Consider the following 21630-nt stretch of genomic DNA (forward strand, 5'->3'; position numbering starts at 1 on the left):
TCTTACAAATATAAATAAAAGAGCAGAAACCTCCCCTTAGACACCAAAAATCTAGACTGAAGTTGCTTTTAAACCCACTTCAGATACCCCCACAACCAGTTTCTACAATCACACCTACCCGCACAAACATCATAAAATAAATTATCGTGATTTATTTTCTCTTTTAGCGTAATGTGTATGTAATACTGTATTTGACAACGAAAACAATAAAATTTCAAGCATTGATTAAATGAAGCTAAAACCTCCAAGTAATTTGTTAGATATGCTATATTTCGCATGGTAACATAATTGCAAATATTTATTGAGAAATGATGGGTACGTGCATGGCGACACAGAAAAACAGTCTCAGATTTCTAAGATTATTCTTGGTGTTAGTTTTATATCATATCATTGTAAGGAAATATGTTTGTTCACACTGTGACATGAATACACACGATTAGCAACCAAAAGATATGCACCTCCTAGGAGCCTATTCTCGTTTGGACAAACGTATTTTAAGCAGTTGTGTGGGGAATCGTATCAGCAGTGGGATATATATGTATAACAGTAATAAACACCGGAGTCGAGACTGTTGGAAGACTTCGTTATTTGCATTGTATATTTAATTGGTTTAGTTGATTACAACAAACATGCCAGTCTTCCATACGAAGACAATAGAGAGCATCTTGGAGCCGGTTGCACAACAGGTAAGAAAGAATGGAATTTTATGAGTCACGCTATCAGAAGTCTACGTTTATTCCATCCCTGTAGAAAGCCTAGGAACGTACCGGCTGATGGAGAATAAAGAATGTATAAGTTCGACACGTCCCACCCTCGTAATGTGCTACATACCCACTGTATGCTCAGGGTTTGCTCTGTCGAAAAGCATGTCGTGGACGTACACACAGAGTTTTGTGCATTCATTGTTTCAGTTATTAAATTATCATGTCTCTTCTGAACTTATCAGTTAGTGGTCGCTTTAAGTATTGGAGGGATTCTTCTCTCGTGTTAATCATCTTTGAACAGATCTGCAAACATGGGTTCTGCTCCAACTTGTGACCTGTAAGTTATGAAGTTTCTCTGTGAATTAAATGTTAAGTTAAGCCAATATGTACTTGTTTTCAACCAGGTTTGAACCAGTGACCTGTGACATTTCAGAACATTTTTGACGTTCATGACTGTATACTTGAAATCGCGTAGAAGATCAAAACACTGATAGACTCTGTTCATCCCTTGGTTGGTTGTTTACAAAGTTGATTACTTTGCAATATGGCGATCTGGATCAGACAATCTTGTGATCAACAGCATGAACACCGACCTGTCCAATGGGGATGTAGTGACGTGTGAACGAAGTCAGCAAGCTTGAAGACATGGCCCCATTGCTTGGCTCTTACAAGAAGCATTGGTTGATGAAGGCCAATGGTAACTCGGATCTTTCAGGGATTGCTCACTCCAAGGAAAAGCCAAGGGAATTCCCCTTCACAAATATGAAGCCTTCTTTATATATAGATTTGTAATTTTAGACTCTGTATATTAGCAAATATTGGGGAAGTTTAAATAGTTTGATTGCTTGTTTATGAATATCCTCGCTGCGAGGTGCACTCATGTTGGGTGAAACTGCCATCTTGATACTTGTCATACTGACTGTCACAGTCAGCAGCAGTCTGTGAATCTACCTCCGACACCTTGTAATGATTGTCCGTTTGATCAATGGCAGTTATTTCTTGTACTTGCTGCAGTCCTATCAGCAGTTTTTAATGCTTTTCTGTCCGGATGATTGTATTGTCCATTTTGACATCTGGTACGTTGATATGAATTTATGAAGACAAATTTATACTGTGGTTGACTCAATAATGTGTTATTTTGTGGTATGGCCAATTCAGTTGATTACAGCTTGAGCGATATACCATACAACAGTTACGTTTTTCCCACCACATGCATTCCATTTATTATATTCCATTTATTATTATAAAACACACACACACATTCCACATCACACCATCCCTCTGGTACGACATCCCTACCCGATCTGAGAAGTGCAGTACTTCATGTAGCCTTATTGCTTAAACAAGTGTTAACAAACTCCCATTTCAGCAGAATCATGAAGTCTGGAAACTTAAACCAAATAACTAAGCATACCCCCAATATTCTACTTTACAAACCCAGCCCTCAGGCACTATCAGTCTGTTGCTGGACTACTCCTACAGGACTGGCGTCAGCTATATTTGTTGTTTTGGTGGTTAAACTATAGAAGCCTAGGGTTTCACTACTTGCAGCTTTGAGTGATTAAAATTATTTAACTTGATCCTTTCTGAACACAAGCAGCTGTTTTTTCTATGTTAATTGTCTCAATGGCTCTGCTGGTGTGGCATAATCAGAGATGATCAAGAGCAGAAGTTTACTAGTCCCAAGAAACTTCAACAATGCTTCCACAAACCCACTTGCTAGGTCCCCTAAAGCATCTTACAATCACATTTTGACCTGGCATGAAACTTTTTATCCCCCCGGCATGTAATGTGGGGGGATACCGTCTGTCCGTCCGTCCGTAATCATTTTGTTTCCAGAGCATAACTCAGAAACCATTCAATATTTTTAGACCAAACGTGAGAGATATAATAATCTCAACCTATAATTTTGCCTTTTGCTATTTACAGTGTTTTGGCATTTTTATTTTTTTTGTTTTTCCAAGGAACATTTTGGTGTTACTCTAATGGTGGAGTGGGGATCGTTTCCGGAGCAGAACTCAAAAATTTTTCAAATATTTTTCTGCAAAACTTGGTAGATATATCAATCAGAACCTGAAGTGGTGCCTTTTGCTATTTACAGGTTTTTGTGAGAATGCCGTTCATTTTCATGAAAAATGCCAGCTCTTTGGATATGAACTCTGGTCCGTCCAGTGTCTGACACAAATTCCAAAGCTATGCCATGCATAGCAAAAATAGCTATGCCATGCATAGCACTTCACTTCATACTCGTTGTAGAGTTCATATGATATTCCGCAGGCCATTTACTGTATGCATCACCAACACAAAGTAATTGAGTGATTGTACCCTGTGAAGTCAGCATGGCTATCCATGGCTGACAAGGAAATGTCCATTCATGTAATGGAGCAGGAGCAGGGGTGTTCCTCTCTGAGGCTCAGTGGGAACATTATTTCACAAGATCTTCTATTTCAGTAAACCACAGATAACTTCTGGCAAGTCCTTTCATGCGCACTATTCTGAGATGATCAGAATGAAGCTCTCGTAAAATACCTTTGCGATGTAAAACTCTTTGTTCTTATGACGATTTCTTTCTTCGAACAAAATAGGGCGTCAGTTCTGCTTTAGAAACTGAATTTTGTCATTTATTTAACGAGAAGTCAAGTGCATGTGACAGTGTCCTGTCATTCTTCGTAGCATCTTCGTTTACAGAACTCTAAAACTTCTTAATATCTTTCAGCAAAACTTGGCAAATATGTGTGGTAGAGCTCTGAGTGGTGCCCTTTTGCAAGCAATTTACAGATTTTTGACATTTTTGACATTTATATTTTTCTCAGTTTCCATGGAAATGATTCTCCATTAATCTCGAAAGGGATGGATGGGCTCAGTTTCCAGAGTACAACTTGAAAACTCCTTAGCATCTTTCTGCAAAATTTGGCAGATATGTGAGGTAGACCCCAAAGTGGTGCCTCTTGCTATTTACAGATTTTTGGCATTTTTATTTTTCCCAGTTTCCATGGAAACAGTTCAGACCTAGTCTCAAAAGGGAAGGATGGTCTTCATTTCCGGGACACAACTTGAAAACCATTTCATATCTTTCAACAGATCTTGTCAGATATATGAAACTGATCTTGAAGTGGTGTCTTTTCCTGTTTACAGATATATGGTGTTTATATTTTTCATGATTTCCTCGGAAATGATTCAAACTTAGTCTAAAAAACATCATGATTTGTCCATTCAAATATGTGGGTCCAGGGAGATATGTCATCATCTGATGACTCTTGTTCATTTTGCCAAGTCCAATAGTTCAGGGTACTTGTTGATGCACCCTGGAATCTCTAATGAAAAATGCAGTCCAGCCTTGAGATTCAATGTTCAAAGCTTCATTGTTGTTTCGACCTGTGAAGATCCAAGGTAGAATAGGTCTTCGGCAACCCATTCTTGTACAAATGGATATATAGCACTAACGTTTCGCGGCAACTGGCTGGTTGCCCCACTTTGTACTGCTAATTCCTCGAGAGTTAGTAGCATTGAAGTTTTAAGAATGTCCTCGTGGGTGGCTCAAGGTTTAATCTCCTGGTAGTGCTTTAGGATGTCATCCAGCTGCGCCGATCCAATCTGGATGTAGCCGGCTTCACCGGGACGGATTCTGTTGGAGACATCATAACGATTTTGCTGGCGGTACACCACCCATGGCTCTGTGATAAGTTCCTCCTCCTCCTCCTCCTCCTCCTCCTCCTCCTCCCAGTAGTTTCGGGTGTCAAGCTGAGAGCTGTCGATGCGGCAGGTTTGTGCGCCAGGCAGTCGTCCTCTGTAGCTTTTGGCGCAGATTGTACACTAATGTCTGGTGTTTGAGTGTCTGCTATTGATATGGCTCGTAAATATCCCTTTCACCTAATTTACTGCTACACAGTAACAAAGACAACACTTTTTACCTAACCCAATTTTAGGTCCCTGTGATGCTGCATTTATCAATGAGGAAGTGATAGACTTTTGAAGTCTGGTTCAATAGAGTTATGTTCAAATAGCAATTTTGTATCTCCTATTTGTTGTGTGCCTAAGAGAAATGCAAAACTCTGTTTAGGGCACTACCTTAAACATTTAAACTCATTTTGTAGTCAGACTTCTCACAGGAATGAAGACATTAGAGACATGGCAAGTGTGATACAGCCTGATGACATTATGATTACCCTAGATATTAAGGATGGATTCCATCACATTCCTGTGCATGTAGAAGATAGAGACTACTTAGGTTTCGATTGGAATAAAAAGACATGTAGGTGGTGTGTTTTACCCCTTGGTCTCAGCTGTAGTCCTTATTACTTCACAAAGTTCCTTAGACCAGTGGTAAAATATCTGCGTTCACTTGGAATCAGACTGGTGGTATATGTGTGATGACTTTATTCTTATGTCACCCTTTCAGTCAGTAACTGACCACACTGATCTATTAACTGATACTTTACAAGCTCAGGGTGTCTGTATCAATTTTGATAAGAGTGTCCTCACACCCAGCCAATCTGTTGAATGTATTGGATACTCAGTGAATACAGTCTCTGATAGTGGGTTTGTTATCATAAGAGCCACCAAGAGAAGAGTGGTGAAGTTTAAGCATGATATTCGTCAGATTCTTCCTAAGCAAACCATTACAGCTCATTCACTTGCTTGTGTGTGGGGTAAATGTGTTTCTGTTTCATGGGCTGTAGGTCCGGGCAAGCTATTTCTCCACTCATGTTTTCGCCTGTTGAGTTCCTGTACAACGTGGTACTCTTTCCTGACTCTTGATTCACACACTGTTGAAGAGTTACACTGGTGGTTGTCTAGTGTTGATAGTTTTAGTTGCAGAGAATTATGTCACAAATCCATCGATGAGTAGGTTGGGGTGGGGTTCTGCAAATGTCAGAGACCAGAGAAGCATTTGGAATACAAACATTTCCAGAAAGTCGTGCAACTTCAGAGAATTGATGGCGGTATTGTTATCCCTGATAGCGTTCGTCCCCTTGGTGCGTGGACTAAATTTTCAGATCCTCAGCGACAACAGTACTGCTTTAGCCTATGTGAGCAACAAGGGTGGGCCCCCACAGTCTTTGACACGAATTACGAAAGGTATATGGGCTACGGCTGCTGAAAATGGAGTGTATCTGCACTGCAAACATATCACATGCATCAACAATCAGCATGCCGACTTCCTATCTCGTCACATAGACAAGTACAGGTGGATGTTGCATCCCAAACTCAAACTGTAGCATTCATCCTATTAGTTTCACATGTCTGAAAGCCCCTCTTTATTGAGGTGTCCCTTCTCTAAGTATACTAAACATTACTGTCATGTATTGTGGTGCATATTCAACAGAAGGGCTCTGAAATCAGTAGATTCCTGTAGACATAATGGTTGATATCTGAGTAGTACATTACAATAGCTCACAGGTAAAATAAAGAAGCGTCAATCAGTTTGTTGTCAAAACTTTTTGTTTGTTGTCCAAACATTTAATTTGTTGTTGAACAAAACACAGACAAAAGATATCTGTGAACAATTTTATTTCCAATAGCCTGTTTGGCAGTTACTTAATTTTTCTGTCCCACGATTAGTATGGTTTGTAGTGAGCCTGTGCCTTGCTTCTACATGCTGAACATATGTCAGGAGGATTCCGCCATTCAAAGACAGTCATCTCCTCCAGCGACAGATAGGTACCCTGAAATAACACAGATAACGGATGGTTTATTTATAGTAGAATATATACCTGAACATGTAGATGTGTGCTGAAATGAATCATTAATCAAGACTCACAGCTGATGAGTCTGTGTACTGCACGTCATCGGCTCCTGCACCATCTTTGGGAAAGCGTTCCCTCACTACCTTCAGGGTATATGAGAGTTGATCCTGGGGATGCCTTCTTCCCGCCATACTGTAAAAATGTTATGTATAAATCAATATCAGTTGGTCAATGGTTCTCTGACGCTGTGTTTTGCGATTGCAGGTAGCAATTTTGCGATTGCAGGAAGCAGTATTTAATTACAAATTACAAATTACAATTACAAATTCATGACTGGTCACCATGGTGTAAGTTTACATAAAGAGTAAACTGACACCAGTTTATCGCTTTACTTACCCTGAACCCCTTAATCATGGTAGAATGGACTGCACCGCTATTCAGATTTGTGGGTTTAAATGACAAGTCGGCATTATTCTTAAGTTCATCTCACAGTAGTATGGTCATGTTAGCTTCAGTGGAAACTTAAAGTGATAATTTCAGTTGATATGTGATAGAGAAAATCTGATTTAAAAACTTAAAAAAACAATGGTAAATATTTTTGTGTTGTAGTATTTTAGCTTAGCTGTTGTGATGCAAATATATAAAATATCATGTATCGTATCACACAACACACCAGTTTAGTGGTGTATCAGATTGCTTCTGATTGTGAATGGGGTGTTCAACCTCATTTCACCTTCAGACTGATAGATGTATACATGAGTTCATCATGTTATGTTTTAATCTTATCAGACTAATATTTGTGCATCCATTCAGGTTTCAAGACTGGTTATCCTCCATGAAGAGGCTGAAGATGGAAATGCCATGCCTGATCTGGCCCATCCTGTAAAAGCTGTGAAGGTAGCAGTTGACAACTTAGTGCGGGTAAGCAATTGCACAGGAAGTAACCATTTAACCATTTAGAATATTTGTAGGCTGTAAATTGTTAGCATATATCTTTGGCAATGTTTTTAATATTGACTTTTCTAGGACCTGTGTATGTTGACCTTTTTCCAGGTATCCTCAGTTAAGATTCAATTGTATGGAATATGTTGGTAATATTTCTGGCTGTACTTGTTGATATGTTATGGCAATATGTGTACATTCAGGTTGGATATGACACTATCAACAGCAGTGAAGATCAGATTCTGAAACAAGACATGCCACCTGCCCTAAGTCGTGTTGAACAGTCTTCAGTACTTCTCCTCCAGGCATCAGAACTACTGAGAGCTGATCCATACTCAGTACCAGCTCGTAAGAAGCTGATTGATGGATCAAGAGGTAACATGTTTATTGTTTATGAACCATATGAACCAAGTGTAATAGGTGTGGTTTTGATGTGCGTTAGCTTCGCCCGGTGACAGCTGAGTTTGAGAAATGAGTAGGTACTAACAAGATGTTAATCAACCTTCGTTGGATTCTGCGTTGGACTCTGCGTTGTGTATTTTTAAAAATGTAGTGTTTCAGGCTGATGTGTTCTCTACTTTCAAACTCAGAAACCAGTTCGTTAATCAGGCAAGTAGGGAAAATAACAGAAACATGCAAACAACTGACAATAATTTATTACAAAACAGAATACGTAGAAAAATACAAACAAAAACTTAACAACTGATAAATGACACACTATTGCATCAACTGGTGGATTCTAGATCAGTTAAACATGTACTTTTAAGCCACCCCTAAACCAACACTGTTCTTATACAAACGTTACCCAAAAGCTATAAATCCTAGTTCGTTACCTACTCCTAATTTTCCCCCAACCCAACCTAACACTAATAGAAGAAACCTAACAATACATGGCCTAGTCTACAGTTTAATGTTCCATTTTTTAAACGGGGAGGGAATGACCCTGAAACAGGATCTGGAGGGCGATTTTACCTGATGTTACTCGGTTGACTGAAGCTAGACACACATTGCCTACCCAATGTATCTAGCGCTACAATGAACAGTCACCCCGGTCAGAAAGTTATCCCGTAACAGAGGCAAGTGAAACAATGTGCTACAAGACCAACCGATACACAGCTACCCTATACGTGGTATGTAATGATGAAATATACATTTATGCACCCCCATGCCCCATACTTAGGATAGTATTTAACCCAGTTTTTCTACACTAGTAAAGTCGTTTGTAATAGTTATCAACCATGCTTCCCCACCTCCCTAAATTGTAGAAGTATGAATAAAACAGGGACCATGTACTGAGGAATGGGCCTCACTGCACGTTGAAGACTGATCATGAGACAAAGCAGGACTTTCACATGAGAATTTGAGATAAGCTGAGTTGCAAGTCAGGGTTTGTGAACTGACTTAGTCACCTGTTCAAACCTCTAAGTGTTCATAAGCTTTGAGTGTGTTAATTTTGTTGAGTTGTTAGGGAGCATTCATTGTAAAGAAGTTACAATATGTACACATTGCTAGTTTTCTGTTTTAATGAATGAAATTACTCACAATATCCTACTGCTCCAAATGGAAATGGCAGCCTGTGAGAAATTCACAAATTTATCTTATGATTGACAGCTGTCTGATCAATCTCTTTCTTGTCACACAGACAGAGGTGCTGTAAGGGAAGTTATAGTTTCACTCAGTTTTGTGACACCATGGGCAAGGAAGAAAACTGTCAGTGCAAGACAAGTGTAGATCCTCATTCTGCGTGCATTGATTGTATCATTCTTTGTGACTGGAAGTTGCGATGTCAGCTTTGTCAAGACGTGACTGTGGACAAGTTTAAGGCTTGATGAAAAGGTGGCTCATGCTGATTGAACAAACTCTAGGCAGAGGTCAAAAGATGGGCGTCATCATCTAAGAAGGCCAAAAAGGATCCTTACTGCTGAGCATAGACTGATAATATTTTATGGAGGTTTCTTTCTTCAGACTCTTTTTTGAGGAAAAATTTGAGACGCTTGTTATGCCCTTGTATGGAATTGCTCAAGCAAACTGTTTTGCATCCAGGGTGGTGGTAGTGGTTAATCAATATCAGGATAAACAAGAACCTACACCTTACCTGTCACCTACATCTGTGTATGAAGCTCCTAAATAAAAGAGGAAGCCCACAGCGCTGATGACTGAAAAATCTTGCTGGCCTTGTAACGAGCCCTTATTTAAAATAGGAAACAGAGATAAGGTGTTATTGCTATTAAAATAATGTATCGTACCGTACCCGGTTTTCAAACGACTCCTATTTTCGGACTGCCACTTTACTCGCAATTTCTCGCATTATAACAAGAGATGTGTCATCATCAAAGGTGCCAACAGCACAGGTATCACTTCGTCTGTCACTCCGGCAAAATGTTTCAACACGTCCAGATACATCTAGTTACTGGAATTATTCCAATGATTCAGTGTCCAAGGCATACAGTGCTGTGACTGAGTGTGGTATGAGCATCAGAAAAGCTGCTAGAACTTTTAACATACCTTCTAGCACTTTACGTGACAGGGTTAGTAGTATAGGGAATGACAGTTCTGGCTCACTTTCACAAAATGTCTCTACAAAGCCTTATTTACTAAATAAGGCTTTGGTTGGGCCATTAGCTCTTGCTACTATTACCCCTACTACAAAAAAGTTGGCGGTAATTACTGTGCCTTGGTAGGAGGTAACACTGTGCCGTACGGTACGATCAATAATTCTTCTCTTACAAACCCCCTACCCGGCCCACCCCTCAAGTAGTACAAGTTAGGTTCGTCGGCTTTCATATCCACTTTATCTATGTTGTAAGTTTTGACTGACCATATAGGATCGGTGGCTCGCTTACGGCTATCGCCCTCGTGTTCCCCCGGCTGGTATAGATACCTCACTAGGGCCCTATCTGGTATCTGTTTCTCCTTCCCACGCAATGGAGCGGCCGACTCTGCAACTATTGATTTTAGTTTGATAGCGTCTGCCGGTTTCTTACTGGTGAGACGGGTGACTTCATGGTTGATTGCCGACACCACCTTAGGTAACCTCGTGACCCATTCAGTCGATCGTTTTCCAGGGGTGACCATCTCCCTAGCATACTGATAGCCGAACAAGCGCTCAGCCAAAGTCCTATTAAATCTCTCAACTATGGCTTGGCTGCGATGGGCTCCGGCCGTGCCACGCCTGACCTTTGTATCGTGTTTGGCTAGCAGTTGTGACACGGCACCCATGAACTCCCGTCCGGGGTCAACTTGCAGCTCTGTTGGCCACGTCAGCGGGCTGCGTTTGTATATGCGTTCGAATCCTCTGGCTACCTGGGCCGAATCTTTCGTGGTCAAGGGTTCGGCTTCCTTGTAACGACTGGCTACGTCCACTACGGTTAAGGCATACTTGTACCTCTTGTCGTGGGGTAGGAACAGTAGGTCTGCCTGGTGAACGCTATTAGGTATGTTAATACCGAACCTCCTTCTAGGCACGTAGCGTGGTGCCGGCAAATAGATCTGCCACAGGGCTTGTTTTTCAAGCCACGCTTTGGCTTCCTCCGGGGGTACTCGCGCTATTTTAGCTAGCTTATCTACTGCGCTAGCTCCTTTCCAGTACCCACGCGGGCTGTAGTAAATAGCCTCAAATTTTTTCATGTCCATATGCATATGTGTTTATCCCATCAATAGCTATCCAACGTTTCGTGTCCATAGGCGACAGGGACGTCTTGTTTATAGTCAGTCCGTATATCTTATGTCCATCACTTCTAAGTGTGTTCATTTTATGCCTAAAGGTACGGGTCTTGAACAGGGCTTCCTTGAATCTGGCGTGTTTGATGTGTTGTTTCACCACATACTTCTTAACCCCCTTAGCCTTCCGGATCTCACTATTGTCGGCTTTCAGTATGGAGTACATCTTAGGTCTCAAACCTATGTACTCGGCTATGGGCGTGCCAGCACACTCGTCCTTCATCTTACCTAGGACCTTTTTATTTACCGTACTGTGTAGGGTATGGGTCTTAGGGTAGTCGCTGGTGTCGTATAAATCGAGGTGTTTCTTCATGTCCTCGTACACGTCCTCGGTTCGAATCTCCATCAGCAGGGAATCCGTGTCAGTGTACAGCACTTCACACCTGTCGCCGTACTGTTTCTTGAGCTCGTTGTAGTAAAAGTCGTACATCAGGTGTTTGGATAAATCGAGGATGCTCATCCCCACGTAAACAGGCCGGTTGAATTTTATGTGGCTTTTCTTCATGTGTAGGGCAACCAGGTTGTCTGTGAATATCTTACTACGGTTGAATGCCGGATTGGCTATCAATTTCCTGAGCTTGTCTTCCTCACTAGATCTAACCAGCTTCACGGTCACGCGTTTCCTCAGGTTCTCCATAGTCTTACCAAACACCGAGTTGTTCATGAGCTTGTAGAGATTTTTCTCAAAATCACTGGTGGCTTTTTTTCGTAGGTCTGTGTTCATTCTGATGTAGGGCTCCATCCATGGGCTCTGGTCGAACATGAGCACCCTGTGTATTTTGGTCAGCCTCATACCCAACGACAGGTACAGCTGTAGGTTGCGATAGTGAACGATGTACTTGGTCTTATTCATTAAGTTAGGCACGAGTTTTTCAACGTCTGTCACACGCCCACCTGACAAGTTATGTTGGTACTCAGACATCCAGTCTGTGTTAACCCTCATACGTTCGGGTGCAAGGGGATAGCTGTTGTGCGATGTGTGTAATTCCTTGGGATACTCTAAGTCAACTTCGAGGATATACCCTTTGTTCGAATCTGGTGCAACCCCCATAACATCAACGTGGGGTACCCATTCGAATCCCCCTGTAGGTAGATACTGACTCATGGCCCAGCCGTACAGGTTGTTTGCGTCGAGGTATAGAATGTGATTGGTTGGTTTGTTAGGATCGTAACCTTTCACGTATTGATTATTTGCTTTCGCGTATCGTTTGGATGCCATGGAAATCCCACCTCGCAAGCCTTTCTCAATGAATAGGTGCATGTCGTAATCTGTGAGCAATTCCAAATTAACTCCGGTCTTTTTAAGCAAGGCGTCCCACGACAGACCTGGGCTGGTGTAATACCATGCGGGGTCGAGTTTATACTGCTTTAAACAGGTCCGCCGAAACGTTTCAAACACGTCGGCTAACAGCAGTACATCTGTCCTCAAGTACAGGTCGTGATAATCACCCAGGTTCTTACAACCCAGTTTATTCCATACGTTAGTCGCGTGCGAGTAATCATCTCGTGAGACGGACGCCTCATTCAGCTTGCTATAAAAGCAGTCAATAGGGGGTAGTCTGGTCTCGGTGAACTTGGCCCAACTATCCATGTACTCATAGGGGTACACACCCTTCCTCATAAGCAGGGGTCTAGTCTCGGCGTCTGTGTATCGATCGGTGATAGGGAAGGTATTGTTGGCCTTGACCAGACTGTCGAGTGACGACAGGAGGAACTGAAACGAGTCAATGAACCTAAGTCCGTTTAAGCTGAAGGAGATGTATCTCTCCATGTTGTTGGGGATGCACGTTATATTACCATCGATTTTCGCGATGGCCTGCATGATCAAGTGTGAGTCGTACCCTCTCAAGTTGTGAAAGACAACGGGGATGTTTATTGTCTTAGGGTTGATTTTAAGCTTGAGGTTGCACGCGTTGTGAGCGGCGCCTCTATACTTACCAGTTATGTGACAGTGATCTCTCACCGAATCACCGTTAAGTGGTGATTCACACACGTGACAGTTAGTGCTACTAGCGTGAGCTAGCCTGTCGGCTCGGGTCATACGCATGGGAGCGATTCTATACAATGCATTCCTAATAATTTTTTCTTCCTCCTGCAAACACTTTAGAAACCTTTCAGCCGCGTCAGGCCCCCTATACACTACCGGGGCTTTCGTTTCCCCGTCACAACGGACGACAATGTATCCAAAACCGCAGGCCTTATGTTCCTGGGTTTTGTGGGTGAAGCTACCCCCACTAGGGGAATCCCCACCCACAACTAAGGCTTCGAAGTCGGCGTATATGATATAAGGCACAGACATTTGGTTCTTGTGGTTACTGAATTTTAGGATATTTTCACCTTCCTTAGGCATGTCGACTCGTATGGCCGTCTGCCCCACACCTTGGCAATCATCCCGGTGGGATTCTAATAAATCAGCTCGACTGAAACCGTGTAGGCATCGTACACAAAAGTGTTTTTCCCCATCGTGTTTCGACTGGTCGTGCAACAACCGGCTGAGATGTTTTATCCATGTATAGTGATACTTTTCACCTCGCTGGATCATGAATATATTGATAACTTGGCGATCCTTCACCGGGCTGACCCTGTGTACTATTGTTTTGTTACCTTCGTGCCCAAAGACATTTATAGCCATATTATTCTGTTTTTCTACTTTAGTGATCTGGGATATGGGGGTGGGTTCATCTATACCATCCCAATTAAGCCCATCGTCTTGGGGATAGCTAGAAAGCCTATCTGAATTCTTGCCAGCTGGAAATAAGGCTGACCTGATAGCTAACCTCAGGCAATCGTTTCCTCTATTCTTAACGTTTACTATGGCATGTTTGTTCCTATAGTAGGGAGGCAAGGCTAGGTATGACCCGCCTCTGAACGGCACGTAGTTAGCTATGTCTAGATATACATTATCGATTTTATCTACAGCCCACCCGGACCCCAAGTGTGTGTAGCGTTCTAGGTATTCTCGTATCTGCTGAAAACTTGTATCGATTGATGCGTCAATGGTCTCTGCATGTGTGACGACCTCTTGTTGACCTCGGAAGTAAGGCTGAACATACTCAGTGGTACTCCCAACCTGCTTATCGAGCGACATTTTCACTGTGATCTGAAACTTGATACTTCCTAGATTATTTAGTTCCTGGTTGACCTTATCAACTATCAGAGGCTTGATATCTATAATGTCTATGTTTCTATCAACGTGCATGCGCCAACCTCTCAAATAGTTACCTACAGCGCGCTCAGTGCTCACGAACTGTAGGTCAATAGCTCTATTCTGCCGTAATAATTCTAAAAGCTGTGGTTTTCTCATACGGGAATACCCGCCTAAACCCAAATCGTGTGCCTCGGCTTTCAGTTGTTTTACAGTGGGACGTGCTACGGGGGCATGTGATAACAATGCGGTTAACCCGGCTCTCCCCAGGTTTGAATAACCCGTGTGCCCAAGCTGTTTTGCTTGAGCTTTTAATTGTTTTACCGTAGGAGGGGCTTCTAAACCTAGTAATCTCAACAATGCTGACTTCCGCATTCTAGAATACCCGATAACACCTCTCTGTTTTGCGACCCTCTTGAGCTCGCTTACAGTAGACATCGTGTTTACACCTAAGAGAACTAATGTCTAATTGGTTCACAGTAACCTTATTAAAAAATATTTCAATCCAGAAGAGGCCAAACTCGGGCAGCCGGGTCCAATTCTAGTAATTCTGTCAAATCGTCCCACGTACCTGGTAAAATATATAGTGTGGCTGTTTCAATCCAGCACTCGCCTTGGTTATAGTATTCACTTAGACTTGAAAAACGTTCTATATGGTATTGAGTCGCGATATCCCGCTCCCATTCGAAGGGGTGAGTATACTTAAAACCCTCTTTAATCCATACCACGTCCAATATTATCTTAAATCTGAAGCTTCCCCATAAAGCCAGTTCATATTTGAATATGTTTTTAACTAGAGATGCGATCACACTTTCCGCAGACATAGCTATACGTAGGTGTGTATAATCTCTAATTGGTTCACAGTAAGGGGAGGTAACTCTTAAGTGGCTATCTTGAGCAGTCGCCTACGTTCTTTTATGTAGCCTTTTTTATTCTCGTATATGAGTTGATGTCTGACTACGTTCGCTCCGTGAGCTTTACATAAACAGTAGTGCCCTTTAACCCCGATACCACACACAGAACACGTGTAGTTAGGACTTCCCATATGGAAACAACAGAACCCCTGATTCCTGCATTTCCTACCACAGGCCTCGGTCTTCCCCATAAGTATGTATTCGCATCGGTATGGAGCGGGTCTCATGTTTACTTATATAGGTATTTTAGTTTAATTGCTTTGCAACCAACGCAGTAGCTGCTATACCCAACACTATGAAGCCCAGTTCACGATTCATTTGTCCCTTGGATGGTGTGTAGTACTGAGCGAGTGTGGGTTTATTGAGCGGTTCCAATTGTTTACCAGTTAGTAGATAGTATTCTTTCATTGCTTCATCGACATCGTAGAATGTTTTAATGGCATGGTTTTCACGCTTGAGCTGTTCATTAATAAAATCGATCCTCTGGAGGCGTTTTTTAACGTACTCGTCCTGTGCTCTTTGTAATTTCTCAGTAGCGAGATCGTGTCGCTTCCTTTCTTCCTGTATTTCAGCCGCGTGATCATCTCGTAGTTTTGAGAAGAGGAAATTACTCCCGGAAAATGCCAGGGCATTCACTAACGCCCCACCGACCATCATAGCTATCGTGGCCATCCCTATATTTATTTCATTATATTATCAGGTATTATTCCTTGTTTTACTAGGATGTCTTTTGTGGCCATCGCCATACCAAGGTTCATTATGAGCATACCCATATCCTGCAGGTTGAAATCTAGCTTGATAGTTGGTTGTTTAAGCACCATTTTAGTCAACCGAGCGTACCCTACTGCTAGACTGGCTACCACTGTGGCGTGGTATGCGTCGTTGACGAACGTTTTCCCCTCAGACATTATGTATATGATATAAAATATTAAAATTATAACATGATATGCGGGTCGACGGTGGGGGTACCCCCCACACCCCCAACAGTGGGGGTTACCACCTCAGGTACCACCTCACGGTGAGGGTTTCCCTCACGTGTATATAACCACGAGATAGCCAAGGCAGCAGTTACACCTACAGCCAACAACAGTCGGGTTGGGTTGGTCACTTTATGTTGGTTACACCACCGTTTTTTACCGGCAGCTACTCTCTTAGGATTCTTCTGTCTGGTTACTGTTGAAGTGGTCTCCACTGTTGGGGGTGGGGTCTCCTCCATCACTGTTGGGGGTACCTCCACTGGGGTTTCCTGTGCAGCATCCATCTATACTATTATTATTATTCTTTCTCTCAAATTGACAATGTTTTGCCGTGATAATCGCCGCCGTCACTGGAGCCAACAACATGCCATATTTGTGGTACAGCCCGCAGCTGATAGAGCTCACGGCGTGTTCGATAAAAGGGTCTTTCTCGAGGTCCTCCCACAGGTAAAGTCGGCGCTCTGGTGGAATGGGAAGGAAGTGTGATACAATACCGGTGTATATCTGGGTCATAGCCGATCCTATTGTCTTTGTCATTTCTGCTCCGAGCCGGGACTCGTATCTAGCGTACAGCTTATCGATTTCTTCGGCTGACATTTTGTTAATTTTATCTGGAGTGTAGTCTCCAAAGTAATGTTTGGCTTTGCCGCCAACAGCCAATGCCACCAGTTTCTCTCGCTTGGGGGAATCCCCCACAGTGGGGCCTGCCGTACCCCCAGGTACCAACTGTTCGAGCAATTCCTCACACTCCATCTTATAATATAACAAGTAAGATTTAGTTTTAACTATATAATACCCGATGCAGACAAAACACAGAGAAATGAAGGTTAAGTTGCACACGACAAATACTTCAAATATCATAGCTATGCTTAGCATTTGCTTAGCTTTGCTTAGCTTTAGCTTAGCTTTTGCTTAGCAAACTATATATGCTACTGGTTGGTCGGTCTTTAGAACGAGCTTAGCGTGTTTAGTTTCAGCGAGCTGTTTCTTCACCCGTTCCCGTTCTAATTTACTCATCACATCGTTCTCTCTCAAACACTCCTCAAACGAATCCCTGTCCTTGCAGTGAAATAAGGCCACCCATCGCGTCTGCTCCCTGAGGTCTTTCAACACCGAGTTGAACTTCTGCGTTAGCACCCAGACGCTGTGATTTGCATGACGGCCGGAGAAGGCCAGGTACGATAGCATGTCTCTCTTTTTTGTTATCTCGCGATTAGCGCTGCAGTCGTCCAGTATAAACAGCGTCGGTTCCCCTTTAAATTTCTCGTGAAGAGCTTTCAACCAGTCCTGCAGGCGTGTTCCAGGGTCGATTTTGTGTACGTCAGGGTCCGTCATTACCCAAGGTCGCGCGTACGTTTTATTCATGCCTAGAGTAGGGCACATGATAGCGATGTTATCGAACACATCCTTGTAGTAACCCTCCAACATATCCAACACGAAAACGGTCTTCCCACAGCCAGTCTGCCCGCATATGATAGCGCAGTGTGGGTCAGTGGGTAGTTGTGGGTACCCCTGGGGGGTTTGGGGGTCTCCCCCATCAGTAGATGGCTTGCACGAATCTCCCATTGTCTATATTAAGTTGCGCGTCCATAATAACGTACAGATATAATTTCAACTTACCAGCGGTTTGAGCCTTCTTAGTAATCTGGATGGTTATCCCTTCGCTGCCGTTATCTATACGGCGCCCGCTACCGTGCAGTTTATCATCATCCGTGGATCGCATGTCCAACCATAGGGCGTACTTGGTGGTCAGGTATTCACCGATCTGCACGGAGCTTAGGTCCAGGTCCTTTATTATGTAATCCCCCACTGGTAGCTTTTTTATCTCATCCCACTGCTGGTGTGGTCTCATACCATGACTGAACAGCTGGTTGGGCACGCCCTCGATGGTCACTTCCACCTTTTCAATCTCGGGGTTGAAAAACTTCTCGCTGTCCCTCTGGAATGGCTCGTAATCCTCCACGGGGACGACCAGGATACCTTTCATCGATCGGGCCGGCACGTTCAGGTTGATATTCCACACAGTGTCGCTCTTATCTCGCACGACTGATCTATGTCTCAGTACGCGATCGTATAGGATAGCCATCTTCCCAGAGTACTGACTTCGAACCTGCCTGGCCAGCTCCGGGCTAGTGACCATGTCGAACTCCAGAGAGATGTTGTCTATGGCATAACTGGCCTCATCACCGTTCGGCGTACGCACTACTTTGCTATAGTCGTTAAACGTGAGCTCGTATTCGAGCCTATCACCCAGCGCGGCCTGGTAAAACGGCGCGTGTCCCGTGAGCAACTCGAAGTCGAGCGGCACGCAGAATCGATTCCCGTATGCTAGAGCGATGGCCTTTTCACCGGCCGATAGCTTGTCTTGTTGGTCTTGCGTGAAGACATACCCTATGCGCGCCCGGGTTGATTTGCTGATACCCTGGTACACATCATTGACTCGTTCTCCATCGCTTTTCCAGAGATCCTTGTAGCAGTGAAACACGTCGCTGTCGTCGATGCTCAGCACCTCGTTACCGCTGATCTTGACGGTCGTTTTCTTGATGATAGCTCGACCCACGTTCCGCACTAGCTCGCGTTTGTCGTTGTCGGAGGTCAACGTGATATTGAACGCCAGTCGAACAGTGCCTGGTACAATGAGGTCATTCTCACCAAGGTTTGGAAATCTAACCAGCAGAGTTTGGTTCTGGTCTATCTTGCTTGGTGATGGTCACCGACTGTCGCACGGCTCTGGCTCCTAATGGCTCTCTCAATTTTCTGAAAGGATCTAATTTTCTACCGTACATTGTTATATAAAAGAAATATATTTTTAATACTAATGGATGAAGACATACCTATGGATGAGATACCGGGCGCTAGTGCCCAGGCATTCGATGATGAGCAGGAGACCTCATTTACTAGTTCACCATTGAACCAAGAACTCTTGGAAACAACGGTAAATGATTATTTCGAAAGTTTAAGAAGAGATAAAAACTACGTTGAACCACAGGGTCGATACCATAAGGATTTTTTTATTGATACAAAGGGTGTTCTACGCCTTAAGTCTGACCCAGGGGTTGACCTCTTTAACAAGAGCAATAAAAAACCACTGGCCTTGTCAACTCTAGCCAGCCGCTATGGTGTTGAATTTATCCGTAAAAATCTAAACATGAATGATTACGGTGGTGCAATACCTAAGGCCGTTAAAGAAGATCTGCAAGCTACCAGATCCCACCTCACCACTAGAGATGAAATGACACCACAGCGTGCTACAGAAGCCTCAGACAGCATAGAAAAACTGTTGAGCACCTACTGGGACAAACCGTTACCGGGGTTTGACTTTCCGGTAAGGGAACTGCGCGGCTTAGACGAAGCCGTGAAACGCGTGCGTGGAGAACTCGTGAACAACATGGGGAAACTGAACGAAATCGACGAGCACATCGCTAGGGAAAAAACCAAACTCAACGAAACTGAAAACGATGATATGAAGCGTCGTATCAATGAACGAATACGTGATTTAGAAGACGAGAGACGTACACGATTGGAAGCCGCTTCCTCGAATCGTGAACAGCTTCGATCCCAGATCAGTCGTATTCGGGAAACAATCGATAGAATACTGAATGAGGATACAACTTTAGCCAACAGGATTCGGATATTGTTCCGGGAGCAAGGGATCACCATCGCCAGCATTCTGACTGCATTGGGTTTCATTATATCAACCCTGGTGGTGTCACTGACAGGGGGAACCCCCACACCTGCCGGCGGGGGAACTCCCAGCGGTGGTGTTAAAGACTGGATAAAAAAACTCGGGGAAGGCCTAGCTAAACTGGCTGGTAAAGCCGCCGAAGCCCTTCCCAGCATCCTGGGTAGCATCGTCTCGTGGTTGTTGAGCGCTCTGTCTAAAACTGCCATGTGGCTCAGTCAAAACCTGTGGGCAGCCATCGTCGCCGTGGCGGGTCTGGTGTACGTAGCGGCTAAGAAATCTTTAACCAAATAAGTCCCAAAGTTACCCCACCAACCACTAAGGCTGTTTTATTATCAATATGCTGCTGAGCCTGAATATGAGAGTGTGTGGGGGGTACCTCCACATGAACTTTAGGCTCCGGGGGCGACGCAACTATACCCTTTTCACGTGGTGGGATGTGTGGGATATAGGTGGTGTTAATATCGGGGTTGATACCCAACTTTTGATCCTTCGTGGCTATGACTATTTCGTTGTTATAACCCACCACTTTTTTTACTCTCAGTTGCATATCACTCGGAGCCATGTACAACCCCACGCCGAACACGTAGTCGACTTTCGACCTGGCGTATTCTAACACGTTTTGGTAGCGTTCGATAGCCCGCGGGAGATCAACTGGAGAATTGATAGCATCCTCAACGTTGGAAACGAATTGTGTCTGAGCGTCGTAAGCAGTTCCCTTACCGATGATGTTGGAACGCGTCATCGACTGCGCACCCAACAGCGCCCACACGTACGTTCGAATCGAGTCGTTCAACCTGACTACCCCTGCACGAGTGAATCCTTTCGACGTGTCCAGCATGAACATTTTCCACCCGTCTGTGGTTGACTGCTCCACTTTCTGGATTGTGAAACCAACACCACCTTTTTTAAAGTCCATACGATCATCCCTCCATTCATTACTCGACAAAGCAAAGTCCTGCCTAAGTATACCTAGTGTCAGTAAATCATCACTGGCATCTTTCACTGGTTTTGGTCCAGATTTGTTAGGTTTAGGAACAAGATCAGCTAATGCATGGGAAAAACGTTCCGTACTAAACATTTTTCGTTGCATAAATTTTATTAGTATATGTTTGTCAAATGCCTTTGGCGAGAGCCCATGAGCGTAAGGAATACCCAACCCGTGGTTCAGCCCCGGCAAACGCCAATCCGTCTTCGGGTCTATTTCGAATTCGTTGCAAATACGTTCGTAGACCCGTCTATCGTACGGGTTGTTTGTTGCGTCCCACGCTTTGTCCTGTGGGAGGGGGGCGCTGATCTCTTTAAGGATACGTCTGACCTGGTAGTACACGTGGAACTTGAACACAGACTGACTCAGCGGCCCACGCCGAGTGTCGGTCAATGTCACACCACACCCCGTTGTAGCGCACCACACGGCAAAGTTGAATTGGTTCTGCCAGAACTGCATAGGGTTGTTGAACCAAGCGTGGACTGCCTCAATGTTAGTCACCGAAAGCTTATACTTATCAGGCATATCTATAAACTTGGCATTGAAATACAACCCAGGAGCAACCACGATCTTCATGGTGGAGAAATCTACGTCCAGTTTAGGGTACAACACACCAGGGGAATACATTTTAAAACTATTATATAATAAATATATATGTAATATGTACATAACACTTCCAGGAATAACGAGCGGTGAGGCCGTTCAGCTGACGCACGCGATCGATAACACGTCAGGTCAACTCGAAGTCGCACTCTGCGATATCACCTACCTACCGCAATGGACTAACATTAATATCAGCAACAATAAGCTGTTCGTCAGTGGAACTCGCAGTCAGATAACTGACGGCTACTACAGCGTGTGCTCTCTAAAC

The 21630-nt window shown here is 43.6% G+C and overlaps 1 protein-coding gene across 6 annotated transcripts in view; it reads left to right on the plus strand.

Moving 5' to 3' along the window:
* Positions 1-414: 414 nt before the first annotated feature.
* The window catches only part of LOC137261940 (vinculin-like), a 163590-nt gene continuing 142374 nt past the window's right edge, over positions 415-21630 (plus strand). For 3 of the 6 annotated variants that reach the window (XM_067799756.1, XM_067799757.1, XM_067799759.1), the window contains exons 1-3: positions 517-686; positions 7205-7312; positions 7537-7708. In XM_067799756.1, coding sequence (XP_067655857.1) covers positions 630-686; positions 7205-7312; positions 7537-7708 — 337 coding nt within the window. In that variant the 5' untranslated portion in view covers positions 517-629. Of the gene's footprint in view, positions 687-7204; positions 7313-7536; positions 7709-21630 lie in introns of all 6 variants that reach the window. The other 3 variants (XM_067799761.1, XM_067799760.1, XM_067799758.1) reach the window with 3 other exon arrangements.

The sequence above is a fragment of the Haliotis asinina genome, chromosome 14, assembly GCF_037392515.1.
Source record: "Haliotis asinina isolate JCU_RB_2024 chromosome 14, JCU_Hal_asi_v2, whole genome shotgun sequence".
NCBI classification, from domain to species: domain Eukaryota; kingdom Metazoa; phylum Mollusca; class Gastropoda; order Lepetellida; family Haliotidae; genus Haliotis; species Haliotis asinina.